The sequence below is a fragment of the Hyperolius riggenbachi genome, chromosome 8, assembly GCF_040937935.1.
Source record: "Hyperolius riggenbachi isolate aHypRig1 chromosome 8, aHypRig1.pri, whole genome shotgun sequence".
In the NCBI taxonomy this organism is placed as follows: Eukaryota; Metazoa; Chordata; class Amphibia; order Anura; family Hyperoliidae; genus Hyperolius; species Hyperolius riggenbachi.
In genome coordinates, this window is record NC_090653.1 from 152,877,400 (window position 1) to 152,899,630 (window position 22,231).

Consider the following 22,231-nt stretch of genomic DNA (forward strand, 5'->3'; position numbering starts at 1 on the left):
GTGTGTGTGTGTGTGTGTGTGTGTGTGTCTGAGTCCAGACCTTATTGCTGGTTCTTATACATGTTAGTACTCAGTATTCCTATTCCTGTTCTGCCTTCTGATTGGACCAGCAATAATGCTACTGCATATAGTTAATAAAGCCTCCTTTGCTAACTCAGACTAATGTAGAATTACATCACATCACCCAGCAACCACCTGTCGATTGAGTAACCCGGATACAATTTCTGCAACCAGAAGCCTGGCTCGAAAGAGATCTATTTTCTAATGACTTCTGTGACCTTAAAGAGAGTCTGAAGCGAGAATAAATCTCGCTTCAGACTTGATATGCCCCTGCTAAAACGCTGCTATCCCACGGCTTAACGGGGGTCCCTTCACCCCCAAATCCCCTCCGTGCAGCCGGGGAGCGCTTCCGCATTGGGGCAGGGCTAACCGCCGCAGCCCTGCCTCATGCGCGTCTATCAGACGCGTACCTCCGCCTCTCCCCCGCCCCTCTCAGTCTTCCTTCACTGAGAGGGGTGGGGGAGAGGCGGCGATGCGCGTCTGATAGACGCGACTAGAGGCAGGGCTGCAGCCATTAGCCCTGCCTCCAGGAAGAGTTATTTCACGACAAACTTTGCGACCAAGTCTTGCGGGGGTGGGTTTGGGGGTGAAGGGACCCCCGTTTAGCCGCGGGATGGCGGCGTTTTAGCAGGGGCACACATGCCCCTGATAACTATGAGCTCTGAAGCGAGATTAAAGGTAGCCATACGCTGGTCGATTTGCCACCAGATTCGACCAACTGACAGATCCCTATCTGATCGAATCTGATCAGAGAGGGATCGTATGGCTACCTTTACTGCAAACAAATTGTGAACCGATTTCAGCCTGAAACCGTTCACAATCTGTTGTGGTGGTGCTGCCGCCGCTCCCGCCCGCATACATTACCTTCTCCGCCGGCGCGACTCCAGTCCCCCGGTCACCGCTGCTCCGTCTCCGCTCTGGTCTCCGGCCCCGGCATGCTTTACTTCTTCCTGCCCGGCAGGAAGTTTAAACAGTAGAGCGCCCTCTACTGTTTAACTTCCTGCCGGACAGGAGGAACTGAAGCATGCCGGAGACCAGCGCGGACACAGAGCAGTGGTGACCGGGGGTAGTCGTGCCGGCGGAGCAGGTAATGTATGCGGCTCTATTGCGTCGGTCGTCGGGCACTCAAACGCCGCTAGCGACGCACTCCCTACCCGTGGGCGATCGATGCTAATTTTCCGCACGGAGCGATCGACGGGATCGGACGAAAAGGATCGAAATTCGGCGTGTAGCGCGAACGATTGGCAGCAGATTAGATCCCAGTGATCGAATCTGCTGTCGAAACGGCGGCGAATCGGGCCAGTGTATGGCCACCTTTATTCTCGCTTCAGAGTCTCTTTAAATTCCACAAGGAAAGGGACACATGCTCAGCTCAGCAGACTTCTGAAAGTTCACTCTAAACCAAGTTAGCATTATATACTGTATACCCATTAACCACTATTGTATAAGTATCACTATGTTAAACAATAGCTTTGACATCTCAATCTCATGACACCGTATATCAATAACTTAACTCTCCAAATGGCAGGGCCCTAGCCACATGCAGAAATCAAGTCATCAAATATTTTATATCATTTGATTAAAATCTCAAAACATTCAACATATAACATTTATAATAACCAGTTCACCACTAAGCAATTTTCACATTTTAGCACTCCTCCCTTTCATTTGCCAATAACTTAACCATGACTTATCACAACAAAATGGACTGTGCATTTTAAAAAAGTGCATTTTAATGGGAATAATAATAAAAAAAAATAATCTAGGCAACCTCCAGCTCCTGGCCGCTGTCCTGTGCTCTCACCGCAGCTCCGCATCCAGCAGGTGGCCTGGGGTCCCCTCCGGTGCAGATGGCGACCTACTGCACCTGCGCGAGAGCTGCTGCCGGTCGTGCTGATGTTATCTGGAGTGTTCTGTGCAGTACACTCCAGATGACATCATTGCGACCGCGAGCGGCTCTTGCTCAGGCGCAGTAGATGCCAACCTCGACAGGCCCTTGCCTGCACCGTAGGGGACCCAGGGCCACCAGATGGATGCAGATCTGCAGCGAGGGCACAGGCTGGCTGCCAGGGGCTGGAGGAAGCCCTGGGTAAGTAATTTTTTTTAAATCAGCTTGCATCTTTAGTTTAAATATATAATATAGTATATATAGGCCCCTGGAACAGGAACAGTCCTCCCACGGGGTGTAGATATACTGCCTCAGTTTCAGTATGTGGTTGAAATATAACTCCATACAAATCTGTTTTTTTTTTTTTTTCTTATTCGGGATAGTGTCTGAAAGGATTAAAACTTGTATTTTGCCTGTTTTTATGTCTCTATTGGGAAGTTGTCCCTTCATCTACTGTGAACACACATTTCTCTTACTCTTACCTACAGTGAGCCTAACCTGGGACAAGGAGAAGGGAACTGTTAGAGGGGGTGGAGGGATCTATGTCAGGTGGTGGGCATAGGATATTATAACATATAGTACCAACACAGGTTAACTAGTTACTGCACTGACTGCAGTATATTTATGTCCCACCTCATCTGAAGTCCCAGGGATGCAGATATTTGTCTACCGCTGCTGCGCACTCCCGCTCTCGACGACGCCAGTTAGTGCGGATTAGTGAATGGGAACACTGTTCCCATTCCCTGATCTAAGTGCCTGTGATCAATTACCACCGGCATCAATGAGATGCCATGGTCATTGAGAAAATGAAAGTAACACATACGCGCAGTACTTTCAGACTTTTGAGGGGAGGAACACACTAGGCAGAATCGCATATGCGTTTTCCACTATGTGCTTTGGAAAACGCTTATGCGATTTTGCCTAATTTGTTCCTACCCTAATACAAAGCCTGCATGCACTGAGTTAGAATAATGGGATCAGTTACCATGTAGTACTGTGAACAGGCCTATAGAATTGTATGGGCAGTAAGTTAACATGCAGAATTATTCTGCACTACACATGAGCACTGTGAACTATCCCTTAGTGGTTAACTAGTTAATGTTGAAAAATATATATATAGCGCAGGGAGAGATCTGTTGCTGATAAATATCATTTTTACAGAGCAGCATTAGAGCCATCCTACCTAATTCAAGATGAGAAAATATTCACAAATAATTTTGTGAGACATTATCTGCATGCACGAGTATGGTCTGCTCCTCCCCAGTACCATAAAGCTGCTCATGCACAAGTGGATACATGCTACTGCATGGGTGGGTGCGGACTGTACTCGCTCATGCTCAGTACATCAGTGCTTGTACACGGACAGGAATGCGTACATGTGTGTATATGGACAGGGGTGTTACCAGAACAGGGCCAGATTTACCATAAGGCATTGTAGGCACGTGCCTACAGGCGCCTGATGGTGGAAAGGCGGCTCACTCTCCTCCCTGAGCGTCTCCATCTCTCTTTCCCTATGCAGAGTCCTGCTGAGAGTTTAAATGAGAGGATACTGACCCTGCTCTTTCCACCAATGAGATCTCCTTTCAGTCAAGGGCACCTCTAGCTACTTAATACTGAGATTTCTCTAGCTACCTAATACTTGGGGGCAACTCAAGCTACTTAATATTGAGGGTACTGGCTGTCTAAAACTAAGGAGCGCCTGTAGCTACCTATGACAAGCAAGGGAAATAAAGAAGTGACAGCTGGGGCAGCCAGCACACTTACGGTGGGATTTGGTGGGGGTTTGTAGGTTCATGGAGGGTGAAGTCTAAGATGCCAGGATATCTGTGCCTATAGGCTCCTGTGATGTAAATCCGGGCCTGGACCAGAACAAATATGACAAGTGATTGTCAGATATGTTTAGAGGGCCCTGCTGTAGAAACGGTGGGCTCAAGGATGGTTCTGGAAGGCTCTAGATTATCCAGGGGCTTCCCTCTACTAAGGTAAGAAATTTATTTCCCATTACAGGTTCAATTATGTGGCTGCACAGTTCGGCAGCTGGGACATCTGGCTGCCCATTTGGGACATTGACTGAGAGATATTTGTGCACAAGATGGGGACCCTAATTCTGGAACATGCCCCAGTGGAACTGGGACATCTGGTCACTGTATCTTACCTGCCTGCTCTGTGCACCACTCCGTTGATCCTTTTCCCCACTCCCTGTTGCTAGCCTAGAGGCTAGTGACTCATCTATACAGCCTCTACCCCACACCCTCACCTAAGGAATCACTGGTGAAAGACAACAATCCAGGTCATAATTAGTCAGGGGCAAATGTGACTGGACAGTTATATGTGTGGTGCATGCAGTACATATAAAGTATACTTTACTGCGACTGTTCACATCTGCATTACGCAGTACTGCACAGCAGGCACTGTGGTATGCTAACGTGTTCCACCACACCGCTATCAAACTAATGTGAAGACATTCACAATATAATTACCTTGTGTTAGCAAAGCAATTGAATTGTCCGATACAACATCCGACTGTGAAAGTAACGTTAATGCTATTAACTAAAATATGCACCCTTTACTGCTATAAACCAAAATATGACCGCCCTTCTGTAACGCGTTATAAAAGTGGTAATTATATAATACTTTTAAAATTGGTAGGCAAACAAAACAAAGCCCAGAGATTAGTGAGACACTTTCAAACTCCTCTTAGGAGATACGTTTATCAATTGCACATCACCGTGCATCAGACGAAAACAAATCTAGCTGAGGAAGAAGGACTGAGATATGCGTTGCTAGGAACAAGCAGAGGTGACTATGGATATTTAACATTCAATAAGCCTCAACAGAGACCAGACGCTTGTGTCACACACACGCAGTGACAATGCACACACTGCGCCGCCAGTACCTCCCCTCACCGCACCGCTGCGCCGCCCACCCCCTATCACGTGATGTCACTGCAATTCCCAGCTCCTTGCTGCGGTGACGTCATGAGCATCTTGCTTCCAAACATGGCGGACTTTGATACCATATACGAGTTAGATGAGGAGGAAGAGGATGATGGAGAGGACCGGGGAACGGGTGCGGGACGAGTGGTGGCCGAGGAGCATTTACTCCGATACGCGCCAGAGCCGGTTGCGGTGAGGGGAGCCGGACATATTACCGTGTAAGAGACGAAGAGAGATCCAGTGTGGCAGCAGGCAGGCCCCAGCCTGTGTCTGTTGTGTACAGTCAGGCAGTACTGCCCTGGAGAATGCCCCGTGCTGCTACCTGTACCAACATAGGGATCCAAAAAAGCCACCACTGACACTAACGAGGTGTTTTAATTGCCCCTTACCAGCAGGAACTAATTTTATGGTAGCCATACACTGGCAGATAGAGCTGGGAGATGGTAGTGAGATCTACACAATTTCCTAGTTGTGCTTGATCACTGAAATAAATGTACAGTTAGAGGGGATAATTTTATTCTTGGCATGGAATGGACATGCCAAACTTATGAAGTGTACTAAATCACATACTTTCCTAAGAAGAGGGGAGTCACTAGATTCTAATGAGGCTTTCCATGGTGTCCTCTGGTCCCATGCAATGCTTACTGACCCTCCAAAGGTTACTGACAAGGGCTTGTTGGTAATGTAATCGGGGCAGTGCACCTCTTCAAGCTCGAGAAGGGCTGTACTGCGCTTGCGCAGTAAGCGGGAGCCGCTCGGTACCTCTGCGCAAGCACGGCCATGCTTGCACAGCTTCAGCATGGCTGAGCTTGTGCCAGAAGAGGAGCGTGACCCTGATCAGTCAGTGGGTCCCAGGCAGCAGTGGGGGAGCAGAGGACAGCTTTCCTCTCCTTAGGTAAGTATGTGTTTCTGGATCCAAGTTTTGGCTCAGGTTGTCTTTAATGTATGTGGCGTAAGGCCGGTGTTTCAACATTTCAGCATACCCATCAAAATAACATACAAATGCTACTGAGCATGTGCAAAGTCATGCATGCCATAAATTAACCCCATAATACCAATCAGCAGCACTAAGAACACTGGCTTTTTGGTGTGCTCGAGTGATACTGTCAGTATGGCACAGTTGTGCTATACCAATGTTTCTCAACATTATTACATCATGTACCCCCTTTATGAAAGATGACCTCTGTGACCCTCACCATAGTTCCATCATCAGCCACTCTTCTGGGGTCCTCGCCGTAGTGGCTTATGCGTGTGCCAACTGTGCTTCTGTTGACGGGAGCACTCTGCACAGGAGCAGAGCTACAGAGGGGACCCCAGAATATTGACTGGCGGTGGAACTGTGACGAGGGTTACAGAGGCTTCTAGGGGCTGGAGGGAGCCCCAGGTAAGCAAATCAGCTCTAGATTTTTCAGCTCATGTATCCTGTAAGATGATGTTCACAACAGTCGGTACTTCGTAAACACCATCTTTCATAAAAGAGGGTACATGCTGTGATAATGTTGAGAAACACTGGTATAGCACAACTGTGCCATATATGTACTGACACAGTACCACTATAGCATAGCAAAAAGCAGGCCTTATGCTGGTATAGCCGTAATTCACATTACAGTGTATGGTGGTGCCCAAATGTTTGCCACCCTTTTTACCTGTGTCATCTCAACACATGGTACGTGTACCCTGAAGGCAGGGCTGTGGAGTCGGTCCAAAAATCCACCGACTCCGACTCCTCAGTTTAGGATTCCACCGACTCCGACTTCTCGACTCCGACTCCTCTAATTTGCATATTACAATTTTGTTGATTAACAGTATGTAACGTGAAATTCGTCTCTTAACTTCCAACGCTTAGGAATTTTACAAGACAACTGAAGTGAGAAGGATATGTAGACTACTATATTTATTCCCTTTAGACTAAAACTAGTCCTTGGTAAGAGTACTTGTAAAAGGTACAGACCGGAACAAAGAACATCTATCAGGCCCTAGGCAATGTAACTGTGGGTACATGTAAGAGTGATGTGCAGGTACTCTGCAGGGGAATGAGGAGATTCTTCCTCTATTACACAATGGAACATGGATCAGGCCCTAGGCAATGTAACTGTGGGTACATGTAAGAATGATGTGCAGGTACTCTGCAGGGGAATGAGGAGATTCTTCCTCTATTACACATCTGGAACATGGATCAGGCCCTAGGCAATGTAACTATGGGTACATGTAAGAATGATGTGCAGGTACTCTGCAGGGGAGTGAGGAGATTCTTCCTCTATTACACATTCTTCATGCACAATCTGAACCAGGTTTATGGGTGATAGACAACACCTCTGTGTTCAATGTGCACAACATTCTTAGTGGTTTCCCTGCAGCTCTGTGGGGAGTGCATATGTAGAGTATAGTACTACTGTGTAACAAAGTAAACCTGAGACAGATGGAATTAAAGTGACTCTGTAACAAAAATTACGTTTTTTCTACCATCCCACAAGTTCCTAAACCTATTCTTATGTGTTCTGGCTTACTGTAGCTCTTTCTACTATAACCATCTCTGTAATAAATCAATGTATCTTTCCCCTGTCAGACTTGTCGGCCTGTGTCTGGAAGGCTGCCAAGTTCTTCAGTGTTGAACTGTTCCTCTATGCACACTCTAGTGTGTGTTTTATTTACATAAGCCAGCAGCTTCTCTGCTATCTTATCAGTGATAGAAGAGAGCTGGATAAAAATCCTCCTCTGGAGGCTGTGAAAGGAGCTGGTCTGTCACATACTGAGGAATTAACGACATAGGTAGAGCTGTCTGCAGGAAGCCTGTAATGTTCAGTGCATGAGAGAAGCTGGGGACAGAAGGTAAACACACACAAGTGATCTCTTGAGATTCAGAAGTAAGGCTGTATACAGCCTGCTTGTGTATGGATGTATTTTCTATGTGTGGACATGCTGTACATCAGTGGTCCTCAAACTAAGGCCCGCGGGCCGAATGTGGCCCCCTAAGGCTTTTTTACCGGCCCCCCACACACAAAATGTATTACTTATAGATGCGGTCAGCTACATTTTTAAAAATTGTTCGTGTGTATATAGATTAGCAGTGCTGGCACCACCCATCCACATGGAAGCTAGAAAGCAGTAATTCACTGGTTTCCAATCAAATTCCACATCAGGTGACACTGCTGTCCAATTGGACTGCAGGTTGTCACCTGGGTACACTGTCTGACCGCAAAGACTTCTACATCATTTCATGTATACTCCGGCCCCCAGCAGTTTGAAGTATGTTGACCCGGCCCTCGACCCAAAATGTTTGGGGACCCCTGCTGTACATCAACCTACTTCCTGTTTTGGTGGCCATTTTGTTTGTTTATAAACAAACTTTTTAAAACTGTTTTTGACTACTTTTAATGCGGCGGGGAGCGGTGAAATTGTGACAGAGGATAATAGGAGATGTCCCCTAACACACTGGTATGTTTAGTTTTGTGCGATTTTAACAATACAGATTCTCTTTAAAGTTTTATACATACCTGGGGCTTCGTCCAGCCCCCTTCAGGCTAATCAGTCCCTCGCTGTCCTCCTCCGCCACCTGGATCTTCTGCTATGAGTCCAGGTACTTGAACCAGTCTGGTGTAGTGCGCATGCACACACTCCGCCGCCGGGAGCATACTACACCTGCGCAGCACTATTGTGCAGGTGCAGAACGCTCCTGGCTGTGGAAACGGCACGTATCCAGACTGCTCTGACTGGCTGAATTACCTGGACTCATAGCAGAAGATCCAGGTGGCGGAGGAGGACAGCGAGGGACCGAATGGCCTGAAGGGGGCTGGAGGAAGCCCCAGGTATGTATAAAGCTTTTCTTTTAATTTGCCTCAGGTACCCTTTAATTCATTTGGTTTAAGGCCCCGTTCACACTTGCGGTTGTCTGCCAAACGGACCGGATGACCTGACCGGATCCGGACCGGAACCGTACGGTTCTGATCCGGATCCGATCCGGATCCGGTCAGGTTGCATCAGGTGTTCATCAGGATGTGATCCGGATCCGTTTGGCAAAAGTTACGTAAAAAACAAAAAAAATGTTGGGGTCTGGGAGGTCAGCAGAAGGGGGACCTGTGGAATCAGGCCCTCCGCTGTTTAGCACTCACCTCCACCTCCAACATGCTGCCAACATCTCCAGCTCGTGCTGCTCCACTCCAAAATGCTTGCCCATGTGTCCCCGATCCAATATCGCCGCAACAATCCTCATAGGAAGTGGGGTAGAACATCCGGATTTTTAGCCAGTGTGTTGTGCGCTATCCGGTTCTCATTGATTTGTATTGGCCGGATGGTGCAGTCCGGCTCCGCCCCGGATACGGCTGCCGGAGGAGCCGGACCAAAAAATAGCGCATGTTGGAACGGACGCCGGAGTCCGGATCCGGTCCGGCTCCGGTCCGGACGAAACGGACGCATGTGAACGGTGGCATAGACTTACATTGCTATGCCGTGCGTCCGTTTTGTCCGTTCCGCATGCGGTGCGGCTCCGGCACGGCGATTCCGGATAGCCACCGCTAATGTGAACCGGGCCTTAGTCACCAAACCAAATTTTAACATATCAAATTATTTGATTTCATGAGCAAAGGGAGTGCATACATTTGCATAAACCAGCATCAATGCAGAATTATTTCCATCTCATTGACCATCTCTATTAGTGACACGGCTACACATCAGGCTTTATTCTTACAGCATAGACGTTATTTAGTATATATATGTTACGGCCAGAACCCGAAGTGTGGCCACTTCGCGTTCTGGCCAGCCACTTCGGGTTCTGGCCGGCCAATGTGCGACGTGGCCGCAGCGCAGCGGCCAATGTTAGAAATGTAATGTTTACGCCGTCTCGCTGCGGCCAAATTTATTACAACTTGCTTAATTTAATTAAATATAGCCGACGGCAATGTAATCGATGAAGCCGCCGGCTTTCGCACTGCCTCTCTCCGAACCCTCCCCCCCCCCCCCCCCCTCTCTCTCTCCTCTCCCCGCCTCCCATACAATATACGTAGCAGCCGGGGACATGCAGCCGGAGAGTCGTTCGTCGCAGCAGAGCGGGGAGGCTGCAGACATTGCTTCTGCCAGCACCCGCTCTGCAGGAACGGCAGGATTCCCTTGCTGCGACGAACGACTCTCGGGACACGCGTGTCCCCGCCGGCTGCTACTTATTGTATGGGAGGCGGGGGGGGGGGGGATCGGGGAGAGGAGAGAGGCAGTGCGAAATCCGGCGGCTTCATCTATTACATTGCCGCCGGTTATATTTAATTAACCTCCTTGCCGGTCTAAAAAATCCGGCAAGGAGGCAGCGCCGCACATTTTTTTTAATTTTTTTTTTTTTAAATCATGTAGCGAGCCAAGGGCTCGCTACGTGATAGCCGCTAAGCGGCGGCATCCCCCCACCCACTCCGATCGCCTTCGGCGATCAGAGTATGCAGGGAATCCCGTTGAGAACGGGATTTCCTGCAGGGCTTCCCCGGTCGCCATGGCGACGGGGCGGGATGACGTCACCGACGTCATGGACGTCGGTACGTCATAGGGAATCCCGATCCGCCCCTCAACGCTGCCTGGCACTGATTGGCCAGGCAGCGCAGGGCTCTGGGGCGGGGGGGAGCGACTCGGCGCGGCGGATTGCGGCGGATCGGCGGCGAGCGGCGGCGATCGGAAGTTACAAGCAGCTAGCAAAGTGCTAGCTGCTTGTAACAAAAAAAAAATTATGCAAATCGGCCCAGCGGGGCCTGAGATATCCTCCTGCGCAGGTTACCCCGAGCTGAGCTCGGGATAACCGGCAAGGAGGTTAAATTAAGCAAGTTGTAATAAATTTGGCTGCAGCGAGACTGCGTAAACATAACATTTCTAACATTTGCCGCTGCGCTGCGGCCGCTTCGCACATTGGCCGGCCAGAACCCAAAGTGGCTGGTCAGAACGCGAAGTGGCCACACTTCGGGTTCTGGCCGTAACATATATGAGATTCCTGTGTACACATCATATATACTGTACAGTCACAATCAGATATGTATATCTGACTTTAAAAATACGGGACTGCTTTATTGAAGCAGCACAAGTAACTAATTTTGCTTGGTTTATTTCATTTTTGTGGACTGAACACAGCTATTACTGTATATATACATTATTTTTAATGACTATTATCTGAGAAATAGAACATTTTATCATATTTTCTATTTTAATTACAGTTACAAATTCATTCGGAGTCGGTGCATTTTTTCCCGACTCCAGGCACCCAAAATTGCTCCAACTCCACGACTCCGACTCCACAGCCCTGCCCGAAGGTATCTGGGTTGACTTCAGAGGGTGCTTTTAAGTAAACTTGAAACAATAAGGAGTGAAAGTTTCATACATACCTGGGGCTTGCTCTAGCCCCCTCCACACAGATCGCTCCCTCGCTGCCATACTCATCCTCCTGGATGCTCTGTTATCTTTTGCTAGTCGGGGCTTACTGTGCGCACGCCTCGTCCTGCTCCTGTCACTAGGAGCGTTCTGTGCCTGCACAGGCACAGAACACTCCCAGCTGCGGGAGTGCATGTGGGTGGACTGCACCTACTGGCTGAAGATATCGGGGCATCTACCTGAGCATACAAGAGGTGGAGAGGGCTGGAGGAAGGCCCAGGTATGTATAAAACTTCTACTCCCTTTCCCCTCTCTCCTTTTTGGTGTGCGATCTTAGCGATTACAACTATTTAGGATCTATGGCTAAAAGTTTTAGAGGCAGCAGATCAGCAGGACAGCTAGATGAATTGCATTGTTTAAAAGCAAATACCATATTTTCTGGTATGGAACTAGCTGCAATGCAGTGAGACCACAGGCGTACAGGTGTCCTGAGCACATTACAATTTACTATGAAGCAGAATAGCAACTGCGTGACAAGTATCTGTTGTTATTGCACCTAAATAAACGTTCCAGCTCACTGAACTGTATAAATGTAGAACTGAAAAATAGTGTACCACAAGTAATAACTACAAGTGTAAGCTCTTACCTATCCAGCCGGTGCAATCAGAGTCCTTAGTCTTGAGTCTCTTTCTTCTTGCATCCTCACTGGCGCCCTTTCACTGCGTGACCTGGTGGCACACCAGGGTCAAGCAGTGAAGAGGGGTCCATCGATGATTTAAGATGGAGGACACGGAGTGCACCAGCTGGATAGGTAAGTGACCATGTTGGATCAAGATTTTCCAGCTTGTTCGATAGATACATTCGACGAATGATCAATTGGGCCTGCTTGTTGCAGCACTGATTTTTGATTGATCCGCAACGTCACTAGATGTATGGTCACCTTTACAGTTAAGGTGAAGAATAAGTAATCTTTGTGAATTTTCCAATATGTCCCACTGCCAATTATCACAGTGTCCCCGGTTTGAAACGCAGCCAGAGAACTATCTGCGCAGGGTTTGTGTGCAATTCCTGTGTCTGCATGAGTTTCCTCTGAGCACTCCTTCCTCCCACATCCCAAAAACATACAGATTTAGGTCATTGGCTTCTCCTTTCATATTGGCCCTAGACTAATGCTGGGAATGCACGGCTCGATTTAGAGCCATTTAGATGGCTCAATTGATAATTTCCGACATGTCCGATCTCTTGCCCGATCGTTTCCGTGCTCAATTCTGAATGGGAGACAATGGAAAAAGATAAGAAAAACGAGCAAAAGATAAGAGAATCGCCCGTAAAATGGAGCGTTAAAAACGATCGGGCGTGGAATCGAGCGCGAAAATCGAGCCATGTATTCCCAGCATTATTGACATATGACTATGGTAGGAATTTTGTTATGAGCCGCTGTGAGGGACAGTTGGTGACACAACTATATATACTCTGTAAAAGAGCTGTTGAAGATGTCGGCACTATATAAATAATAAATAGACAGTAGCTTAGCTGTCTTCAACACACACACACATTCACTCACTCGCCTCTTATCATTTCTTCCATAGTCTCCCCAGTGTTTGCCACAGTTTTAGTCACTGTTCTAATTCTTTGTCCACAGATACTAAAAGGATTTAATCAGGGCTGTGGAGTCGGAGTCGGAGTCGTGGAGTCGGGCAATTTTGGGTGCCTGGAGTCGGAGTCGGAGTCGGGAAAAAATGCACCGACTCCGACTCCGACTCCTAATGAATTTGTAACTAATGAAAATAGAAAATATGATAAAATGTTCTATTTCTCAGATAATAGTCATTAAAAATAATGTATATATACAGTAATAGCTGTGCTTAGTCCACAAAAATGAAATAAACCAGTCAAAATTAGTTACTTGTGCTGCTTCAATAAAGCAGTCCCCGTATTTTTAAGGTCAGATATACATATCTGATTGTGACTGTATATATGATGTGTACACAGGAATCTCATATATACTAAATAACATCTATGCTGTAAGAATAAAGCCTGATGTGTAGCTGTGCCACTAATAGAGATGGTCAACAAGATGGAAATAATTCTGCATTGATGCTGATTTATGCAAATGTATGCACTCCCTTTGCTGATGAAATCAAATAATTTGATATGTTGTTAAAATTTGGTTTGGTGACTACAAATTAAAGGGTAACTGAAATGGATGAAAAGTAAAGTTTTATACATACCTGGGGCTTCCTCCAGCCCCCTTCAGGCTAATCAGTCCCTCGCTGTCCTCCACCACCCGGATTTTCTGCTATGAGTCCTGGTAATTCAGCCAGTCAGCGCTGTCCGGTCGCATGCCGCTCCCACAGCCAGGAACATTCTGCACCTGCGCAATAGTGCTGCACAGGTGTAGTATGCTCCTGGCGGCGGAGTGTGTGCATGCGCACTACGCCTGACTGGCTCAAGTACCTGGACTTATAGCAGAAGATCCAGGTGGTGGAGGAGGACATCGAGGGACTGATTATCCTGAAGGCGGCTGGAGGAAGCCCCAGGTATGTATAAAACTTTAATTTCATCTATCTCAGGTTTACTTTGTTACACAGTAGTACTATACTCTACATATGCACTCCCCACAGAGCTGCAGGGAATCCACTGAGAATGCTGTGCACATTGAACACAGAGGTGTTGTCTGTTTACAATCTCCTCATTCCCCTGCAGAGTACCTGCACATCATTCTTACATGTACCCACACTTACATTGCCTAGGGCCTGATAGAGGTTCTTTGTTCCGGTTTGTACCTTTTACAAGTACTCTTACCAAGGACTAGTTTTAGTCTAAAGGGAATAAATATAGTAGTCTACATATCCTTCTCACTTCAGTTGTCTTGTAAAATTCCTAAGCGTTGGCAGTTAAGAGACGAATTTCATGTTACATACTTTTAATCAACAAAATTGTAATATGCAAATTAGAGGAGTCGGAGTCGGAGTCGGAGTCGGTGGAATTCTAAACTGAGGAGTCGGAGTCGGTGGATTTGTGGACCGACTCCACAGCCCTGGATTTAATAGACTCAGGTGAAGAGGAATAAAGAGATAGATCCAACTCAGATCATAATCTGATCAGAAAATGATCTATCTGATGAAATCCCTCCACATACTGCACAGAGATTTTTAATAGATTTTAGCATGAAATCTATTTAAAAAAATCTATCTAACCGCAGCGTTGCACTGCAAAACAATATGGGTTGTCAGTCTGCCACCACTCCTGACTCACTGCTAGTCGACATCTGCCATCTGGTATGATTGACCAATTCAATTGATTCAACTGATTTGTTGGGGCTTTTTAGCAGATTCAATCCAATTGTCTGGGTATCAATGGAAAAAATCGACTAGTGTATGGCCAGCTTAACAGTTTACACTGATCAGTGTGCAGATAAGCTGCTTGGTCTTTTTAAGCTGCGTACTCACCACTCAACGGGTCCTGTGACGTCCCCTTGACGACAGTCTCTAGCGACGCCTCTTCCCGTCGGCTGGTTAAGAGCAAGCGAGGCTTGGTTTAACAGTTTCCGGATATAACGAAAACTATTTCTAATTGGCAAAACAATACTGTCCTATTTATATGCCCATTAATGACTTAAGTTTATGCACCTTTGAAAAATGCGGAGCCCCACCTTTCATTATTGTAAATAGAGAAGGTATTACAGATTACCTGTTCCTCCCCGCCATTGGTGCATGGAATGCACCTGGATGGGTGTTGCTTCCAGGTCCTCTGGCTGTACACAGGAAGCATGGCCATGACACCATTACACCAGACCCACAAGCACTGAATATATGAACTAAAAGCTATGTGTATAGCACAGGAAAGTCAAAGTGACTTTTTCACCACAGGATAGACTTTGACTTTAATTCTTCTCTACTGTACCCAAAGACATGCTGGGACCATCTGTTGCAAGAAAGACCTTGCATTATCATTTGACATGTACTCTGATAATAGAAATCTGGAGAGCCACCTTGCACCCTGTTCAGTCTGTATTGTATGTAAAGTTTACATTATGTGAATATAGAAAGTAATTACCGTACTTTTTTCCTACTTTGCTGTCTTTTACAGTAGGTAGTAAAAATCTGACAGATTTTGGACCAGTCCATCTTCTTATGGGGAATTCTCGGTATTAACTTCATTCTTTACAAAGGTTCTCCCTGGACAAGCTCTATACAAAGATCATATAGAGCCTCCCTACTTGTTTACACACTGTTTTGGCAGTTGGACTGAGCAACTGCTGTTCAGGAAGTGCCCATGAGGAGATGAACAGTCCAAAATCTGTCAGATCTCCACTACTCACTGTAAAGGTGCCCATACACTCGTCAGATTGGCAGCAGATAGATAAGAAATGCATCTGATGATCTATCTGATGCGTTTTTAGAACATTTTTTACCAGGATAGAATTCCAATAGATTTCAGTTTGAAATCTATTGAAATTCGATCTGATGGCATTTTTTTGCCATCAGATTTCCATTAAGGCCAATGCAAACTGATAAGCAATCTCATCAGATCGACCTAAATTTTCCACCCTGCCAGTTCGATGGAAATCCATCGAAATCGGCCATCGATCGGTCGATTGGCCAACCGATTTGCAAACGATCAATCGATCGATCGGGATCGATCGGTCGGCCAGTAAATCGGCTGAGTGTATGGGCCCCTTAAGTGATTGTCATTGGAAAAAGTAATGTATAGTGTATTTTATTCTGGGAGATATCTTTATTTAATAAATATGTAATTAAAAAATATTTCATCATGGTTGTAAGCAGGGACGGATCAAGACCAAGTTGCGCCTGGGGCAAGGTCAGGTTTTGGCGCCTAAACTGACATTCATTTTGCCGCCTTTTTAAGAATTCAACAAACTGCGCCTGGGGCAAGATACCTGCTCGCCCCCTCCCCCTAGATCCGTCCCTGGTTGTAAGTGCTTTTAAGCACTTGTGTAGTTACAATTCATGTCATCCAAGTTATTTTGTCTGAAAATTGTTTTGTTTTTTGTTTGTTCTAGGTTTGGTTTAAGCAACAAGTTTGAATCAGAATTCCCCTCTGTTTTGACAGGAAAGGTAAGCTGTCTTTGTTATAGACCCTAGATTTTCAACAGGTGACATGGGTACCCCAGGTGGGGACTTATAATGGGGTCAGCGAGTACTTGACCTTTTCACAAAAGTTGAAGAGAAATCGAGAGCCCAATATGGTGTAGTATGTCAAAATTGATTGGATAAATAAAACAGTGAGATGGTAATACTCACAAACACGGGTTACCACCTAGGTAACCACTCATTAGGCAGGTGAGGAGATTAGACCTGTCCTCACTCAGGATTAAGAAGTCGCTCTCTGTAGATAGGAAGAAAGGGGGTAGATCACCCCTCCACCTGGGGTGGACTCAAATATATTGGTAGGTGAACAGAGGCGCCAGAAGGATTAAAGTACATACAATTTTTAAAAAATTGCTGGGAGGAAGTGGTGGACTCGCCTCCGTTAAAGCAGACACCAAGGACTGTAAATATATAGATATACACATTTATTGAAAATACTCCAAAGATGCAACGCGTTTCGCGGGCGACAGAGGTGGTCTGCTTGCTATAACTGAATTGCTGTTGTTTATCCCCTGCTTATTGCCTGAAGAAGTGGGCTGTGCCCGCGAAACGTGTTGCATCTTTGGGGTATTTTCAATAAATGTGTATATCTATATATTTACAGTCCTTGGTGTCTGCTTTAACGGAGGCAAGTCCACCACTTCCTCCCAGCAATTTTTTAAACATTTTATGTACTTTTATCCTTCTGGCGCCTCTGTTCACCTACCAATATATTTGACCTTTTCACAGTTAATTATGTTTTGAAATTTAAAAATAAATAACTATACCTAAACAAATTGGAATATGTATTATTACACAATAAAAACATGAGGGAAGTTTTGGAAACCATTTATACATAAGTAATAGTATTCCTAAAAAGCATAAGTGTGTCGGGTACTCAAGATGATGTAATTAAACACAGAATATACATGGTAAACCCTAACATTCATAAAGGGGTACATGCTACGATGATGTTGAGAACCAATGTTTTAGACTACTGAAAATATGAATAAATACCTTATAAATAAGTGCTGACATCTTCAGCTGCTATTAAAATAGCAAAAAATGCAGGGCTGTGGAGTCGAAGTCATGGTTTCATAGACTGGGGAGTTGGAGTCAGAAGATTATTGTATTGACTCCACAGCCCTGAAAAAATGTCCCCCCAACATACTGAACTGCGCTTTGTCTGTTAATGAGCAAGTTTTACTGAAAAGTAATCTAAAGGCAAAACCATTTTATAAGGACATAGTTCTGAATATTCATATGGTAACTAATGCTCTCTACTGGATGATGAATAAACTAGATTCTACCTCACACTGTCATGGCTGCTGTTTACACAGTATGTCACATTGCAATTGCAGCTCTTCTCTTAAGCTGAAAATGACAGTGTGAGACTGCAGGAGTGTTCTATTTATAATTGCTATTATACATGCATAAGTTAATTTCAGCTCAGGTTTGCTTTAAACAAATCAACCACCTGAGTAGAGGTTGTATTGTAACAGAAATCTCAGACGTATTATTTTCCTCAAATCATTGAAATCGCGGAGGCAGTAATATCTCCCATTGGGGTTACGTACAGCTGGTAGAGATGGTCAATGAGATGAGCTATCTAATGCACTTCTTGCTGGTTTTTGCCTTGCCTGGTTCCAAGCTGCACACAATTGACAAACTCATTGACCATCTCTACACAGTAATAAAGTCCCAAACGCAGTGGAACAGGACCTGTTCTTGGCACTATTATTTCATCACTTCTGCACAAGCTTTTTATTGTTTACATAAAAACATGTTTGGCAATAGGCATAGTGTGAGAGTATAGTCAAGTTTCGTGTTTGGTGAATATTAGTGTTGGACATGATCTAGGGGTAAAGGTTTGGGTTGGGCAGGCTGCAGGGATTGAAGGTTGTAAAAGGAGGTTGATCCACACAGTGCCCAAAATCAGAATTTTTTTAATTGTGGAACAAACCAGCAAGATGGTAACATCTGACAAGTTCCTGACCACAGTCCTTAAAGGGGTTCTCCGGTACCTTTAAAAAAAGCTAAAACTGACACTTACCTGGGGCTTCTATCTGCTCCCTGCAGCTGTAATGTCCCGTCCCGTCCTCCTCCGATGCGCTTTTCCCTGCCACCGGCACCGGGCTAATTATTTGTCTAACTAGACAAATTGAACTGCGGCTGAGCATGCTCGCTCCCATGCACGTCAGCGGGAGCTTACTGCGCAGGCGTAGTACAAGAAAACTTCTTTCCCACTGCCGCACATGGGAGCGAGCATGCAGTTCTATTCGTCTAGTTAGACGAATAATTAGCCCAGTGCCAGCGGGGAACGGTGCATCGGAGGCGGACGGCGCGGAACATTACAGCTGCAGGGGGCCGATAGAAGTCCCAGGTAAGTGTCAGTTTTAGCTTTTTTTTTTAAGGTACCGGAGAACCCCTTTAATCATAGGTGCTTAAAGGACAACTATTAAAGTTAACTAAAATTCTAAATGCCACATATATTTCCAGTAATTACTAGCAACAATACAAAGGCTTTTTTTCATTTTTGATGGTAGGAAAATATGACCTTTACAGAGAACCGGTTTCACTGTGGGAATTAATATGGAGTACAGTGTCCAGCACATCCAGTATACAGAAACTCCTCACTAGCAGTAATCCTGTTACTGGAATCTCTTCAGAATGATAGAAAGCAGAAATGTAGCTTCAAACTGTGTGTAAATAACTCCTCAGCTGGTTCTGTGTATCTCTCTCTGCCTTATCACTGCCTTGCATGCAAAAAGAGGAATTAAGTAAGCCTCCTCCTTCAGATCCTTTTTTGTGTAGCTGAAAATTCTCTCACCTGGGCCCATATGCAATTAATTTTTTTCACCTGAGTTATCTCCTAGATCATTTTCATCTTCACTTCTAAATTTTCAACATTTTACAATTGAAAATGTACCCAAAAGTTGGTGAAAAAGTACTATTAAATTTGAATATTTTCTTGCTTGCTGGTGACTTAAACTCAGGAGAAAAAGTGAATTGCTTATGGCCCCTGTTCTCATATGACCTGTGAGAAAGCAGTGTGTGCGGGCAGTGCAGAAACAAACAGTAAATCATTCCTATGTGAATAGTGACATGGAAGTGGAACTCATCTACATGGTACAGCTCTAGCTTTGACACGACACAAACTGTTACAAAAGTTTATAAACAAAGCATTTTTTTCACACAGTATGTGATCAGAGAAACTTTCTATTGTTGCTGGCTAAAAGCTCAATAGGTCAGAAGGACAGTTTCCTTGATAGTTCTTCTTTAAGGTTGGCAAAGCACATGCTGCCGGAGCTGAGGGTTGGTGTTGGACATGCTTCAGGGGCTAAACGTTGGCATGTTTTCTTTTTCACTGAGAATCACTGTGAGCATAAAGAAAAGTCCAAAGTTCTGATTTTGGAAGTACAGATTGGCTAAGTTGCACAGAGCCCTGACTTAAACCCATTTAGAATGAAATGAAGCTCCAGTCAAACACACTGGCTGTCCTCATTCCCTCTCAAATGTGGTCCTCATTCCCTCTCAAATGTGGGCAAGTTCTTGCAGCTATGTTGTGCCAGAGGCGCTGTACTTGACTACACAACTTCTGAGTTACTCCTATCTTTATTATTGCCCGAGGAAGCGGGCTAAAGACCCGCAAAACGTGTTGCATTTGTTCTGGAGTACGAATTAAATCTTGTTTAAACCATACATAGTGGTTGTGTTTGGTTTTGGGGAGGTAAGTCCACCCTTGCCTCCCAACTTTTATCTGTTTTTACCTATGATCAATTTTTACTCTGCTGGCGCCTCTGTTTCCATTGCAATGTTGTGCCAACTGTGTGACAGGCACTTTTCCTGTGTGGAAGTACTGGAAAAATTGCAATGAGTTGCAAGCGCACAGCAAATTTGCCGACAGTGAATCAGTTCCCTAGCCACTTCCTGTAACTCTATTTTTTAAAATATGCTGACAATACACTAAAGGTATGATCTCACCACATTTATGTAGTATAAGAGGCTACCTGAACAATATATTGGGTTACATCCAATTTACTGGTCTTATGTTTTGGTAAGATTGTACAGTTAGCTTCAACCAGCTTGAATGACTGTTGCGTGTGTCTGTCTACTTATGTTGCACCAGGCTGTACATTTTGATGAGAATTATTACCCTGATAAACTGTTATACTATATGGTGAATGCACTTCAGATAGGGGGGCAGAGAGTAAATGTCTCCTTAATTCTGGTTCAGATTGTTGGCATAATGTGACACTTTTACAAAACATTTTGTTTTATTTGTGATCTGATTGTTAGAAAAAAAAAAAAGTACACTATATATTAACCACAAGATAATTGGTTTGAAATGTTATAGTCCATCTGCCTTAACATGCTCTAGGTGATGGCAAGCAAGTTGATAAGCCTGTAGGGAGAACACCATTGTTTCCTGCCAAACTCCCTGAGATAAGCCTCAGTTCAGAGCTGCAAGTCATAAAACATGTCTCTAGTCTTCCCAGCAGAGATGACAGGTGACTGATAGGGCGTAGAGATTTTGGTCCTCTTAACAATTCAGATCTAGCCTGCTGGCTGCACTCATCACATCCTGTCGTAAAATATTATGACCCCCTTTAGTGTTTGAAAGAAAAGGAGAAAAGCTGTGTGAAGGACATAATATATTTGCATTGTAGAGGCGTACAAAATAAGTGTGAAAACTACAGAACGTATGTGTGTGACATGGTTTGCTCAATGCTCTCTGGACAATGCCAGTGCTATATAGATGCATAATATATTGTAAGTGTGTAAAGATGTATCCCAGAGTGGCTAGTTAATACGCTATAAAATGCATTATACGTAAAATGTCTTGCCTGTCAAACAGTTTCTAATTCTGTCCTGTGAGTAATATGGCTTAGCAAAGAAAGAGAACAGCCAGTACATCAATATTGTGTGCCCTTCCCTTCATTCATCTGTTGCTGGTCTGAGCCCATCATCCGGCCTGCTAATTGGACAGTCCAGATCTGCAACCCACTGAGGGGCTAGAGATACCTCTCAGTAATTAAGATTTTTTTTTCTATGTTATTGCCTGGAGCTCAGCTTTAAAGCAAACCTGACCTGAAAATAAACGGAGATAAACAATTGTACCTTTCCTTCTACTCCTACATATGGCATTTATACAATCCCACATCCGTACAATCCCACATAGTCTAGTCTCTCAAAAAGCTAAAAATGTTGGTGTCATTTTTTTCATGTCTCAGCTTTTTTGTATCTGTCCCCAGCGCTCAGAATCTGTTCTCTGCCAGGCAAGAGTTTTATACCTGTAATTAGTTATTAGCAGTGATGCTCATCCTAGCTCTTTATTCACAATTCGAGCTCGAATACCGATCTCGAATAGTATTAGCTATCCGGGCTGTGCTATCCGAGCACACTTGGATAGCAAGCAGCTATCCGGAGATATCCTAGCTATCCAAGCTCGGATAGCGTCACGAGCTCGGATAGCGTCACGACAGACGTCACCTCAAGTCCTCACAAGCAAATCAGAGGGCTCCCAGCCCTCTGACTGCAGCCAATCACAGAGGGGGAGCCTGGCCAAGCCCCCCTCTATAAATAGCGGACGCCATCTTGCCTCACTCGTCCTGCTTCCAACTTACTGACAGATAGTACTGAGAGACTGCTCCAGTGCTTTTTGTCTGTGTGCAAGTGCATTGCTATTGTTCGAAACCTAGCGTTTTTACACTCCAACACTTGATATTCAACTGTATTGCTTTGTATTGTAGATAGATTGTATTTTAGGCAGTTTAGTTTGTGTAAATTAGAGTTATATACGCGCTCTCTGTCTCAAAAACACAGGAGTATACAGTCTCACACCAAGTTTCCAATAAAGTCCTCAGACTGGTTCCTCAGGGTCCACCATATTCCAGAAAACTGGCTCCTTAGTCCAGGAC

General features: G+C 45.1%; 1 protein-coding gene across 2 annotated transcripts in view; it reads left to right on the top strand.

The window, feature by feature from the left end:
• Positions 1–4,787: 4,787 nt before the first annotated feature.
• The window catches only part of LOC137527131 (cysteine-rich hydrophobic domain-containing protein 2-like), a 43,067-nt gene continuing 25,623 nt past the window's right edge, over positions 4,788–22,231 (top strand). Inside the window, exons 1-2 of one of the 2 annotated variants that reach the window (XM_068247554.1) lie at positions 4,788–5,102; positions 16,244–16,298. In XM_068247554.1, coding sequence (XP_068103655.1) covers positions 4,888–5,102; positions 16,244–16,298 — 270 coding nt within the window. In that variant the 5' untranslated portion in view covers positions 4,788–4,887. The remainder of the gene's footprint in view (positions 5,103–16,243; positions 16,299–22,231) is intronic. The other variant, XM_068247555.1, reaches the window with a different exon arrangement.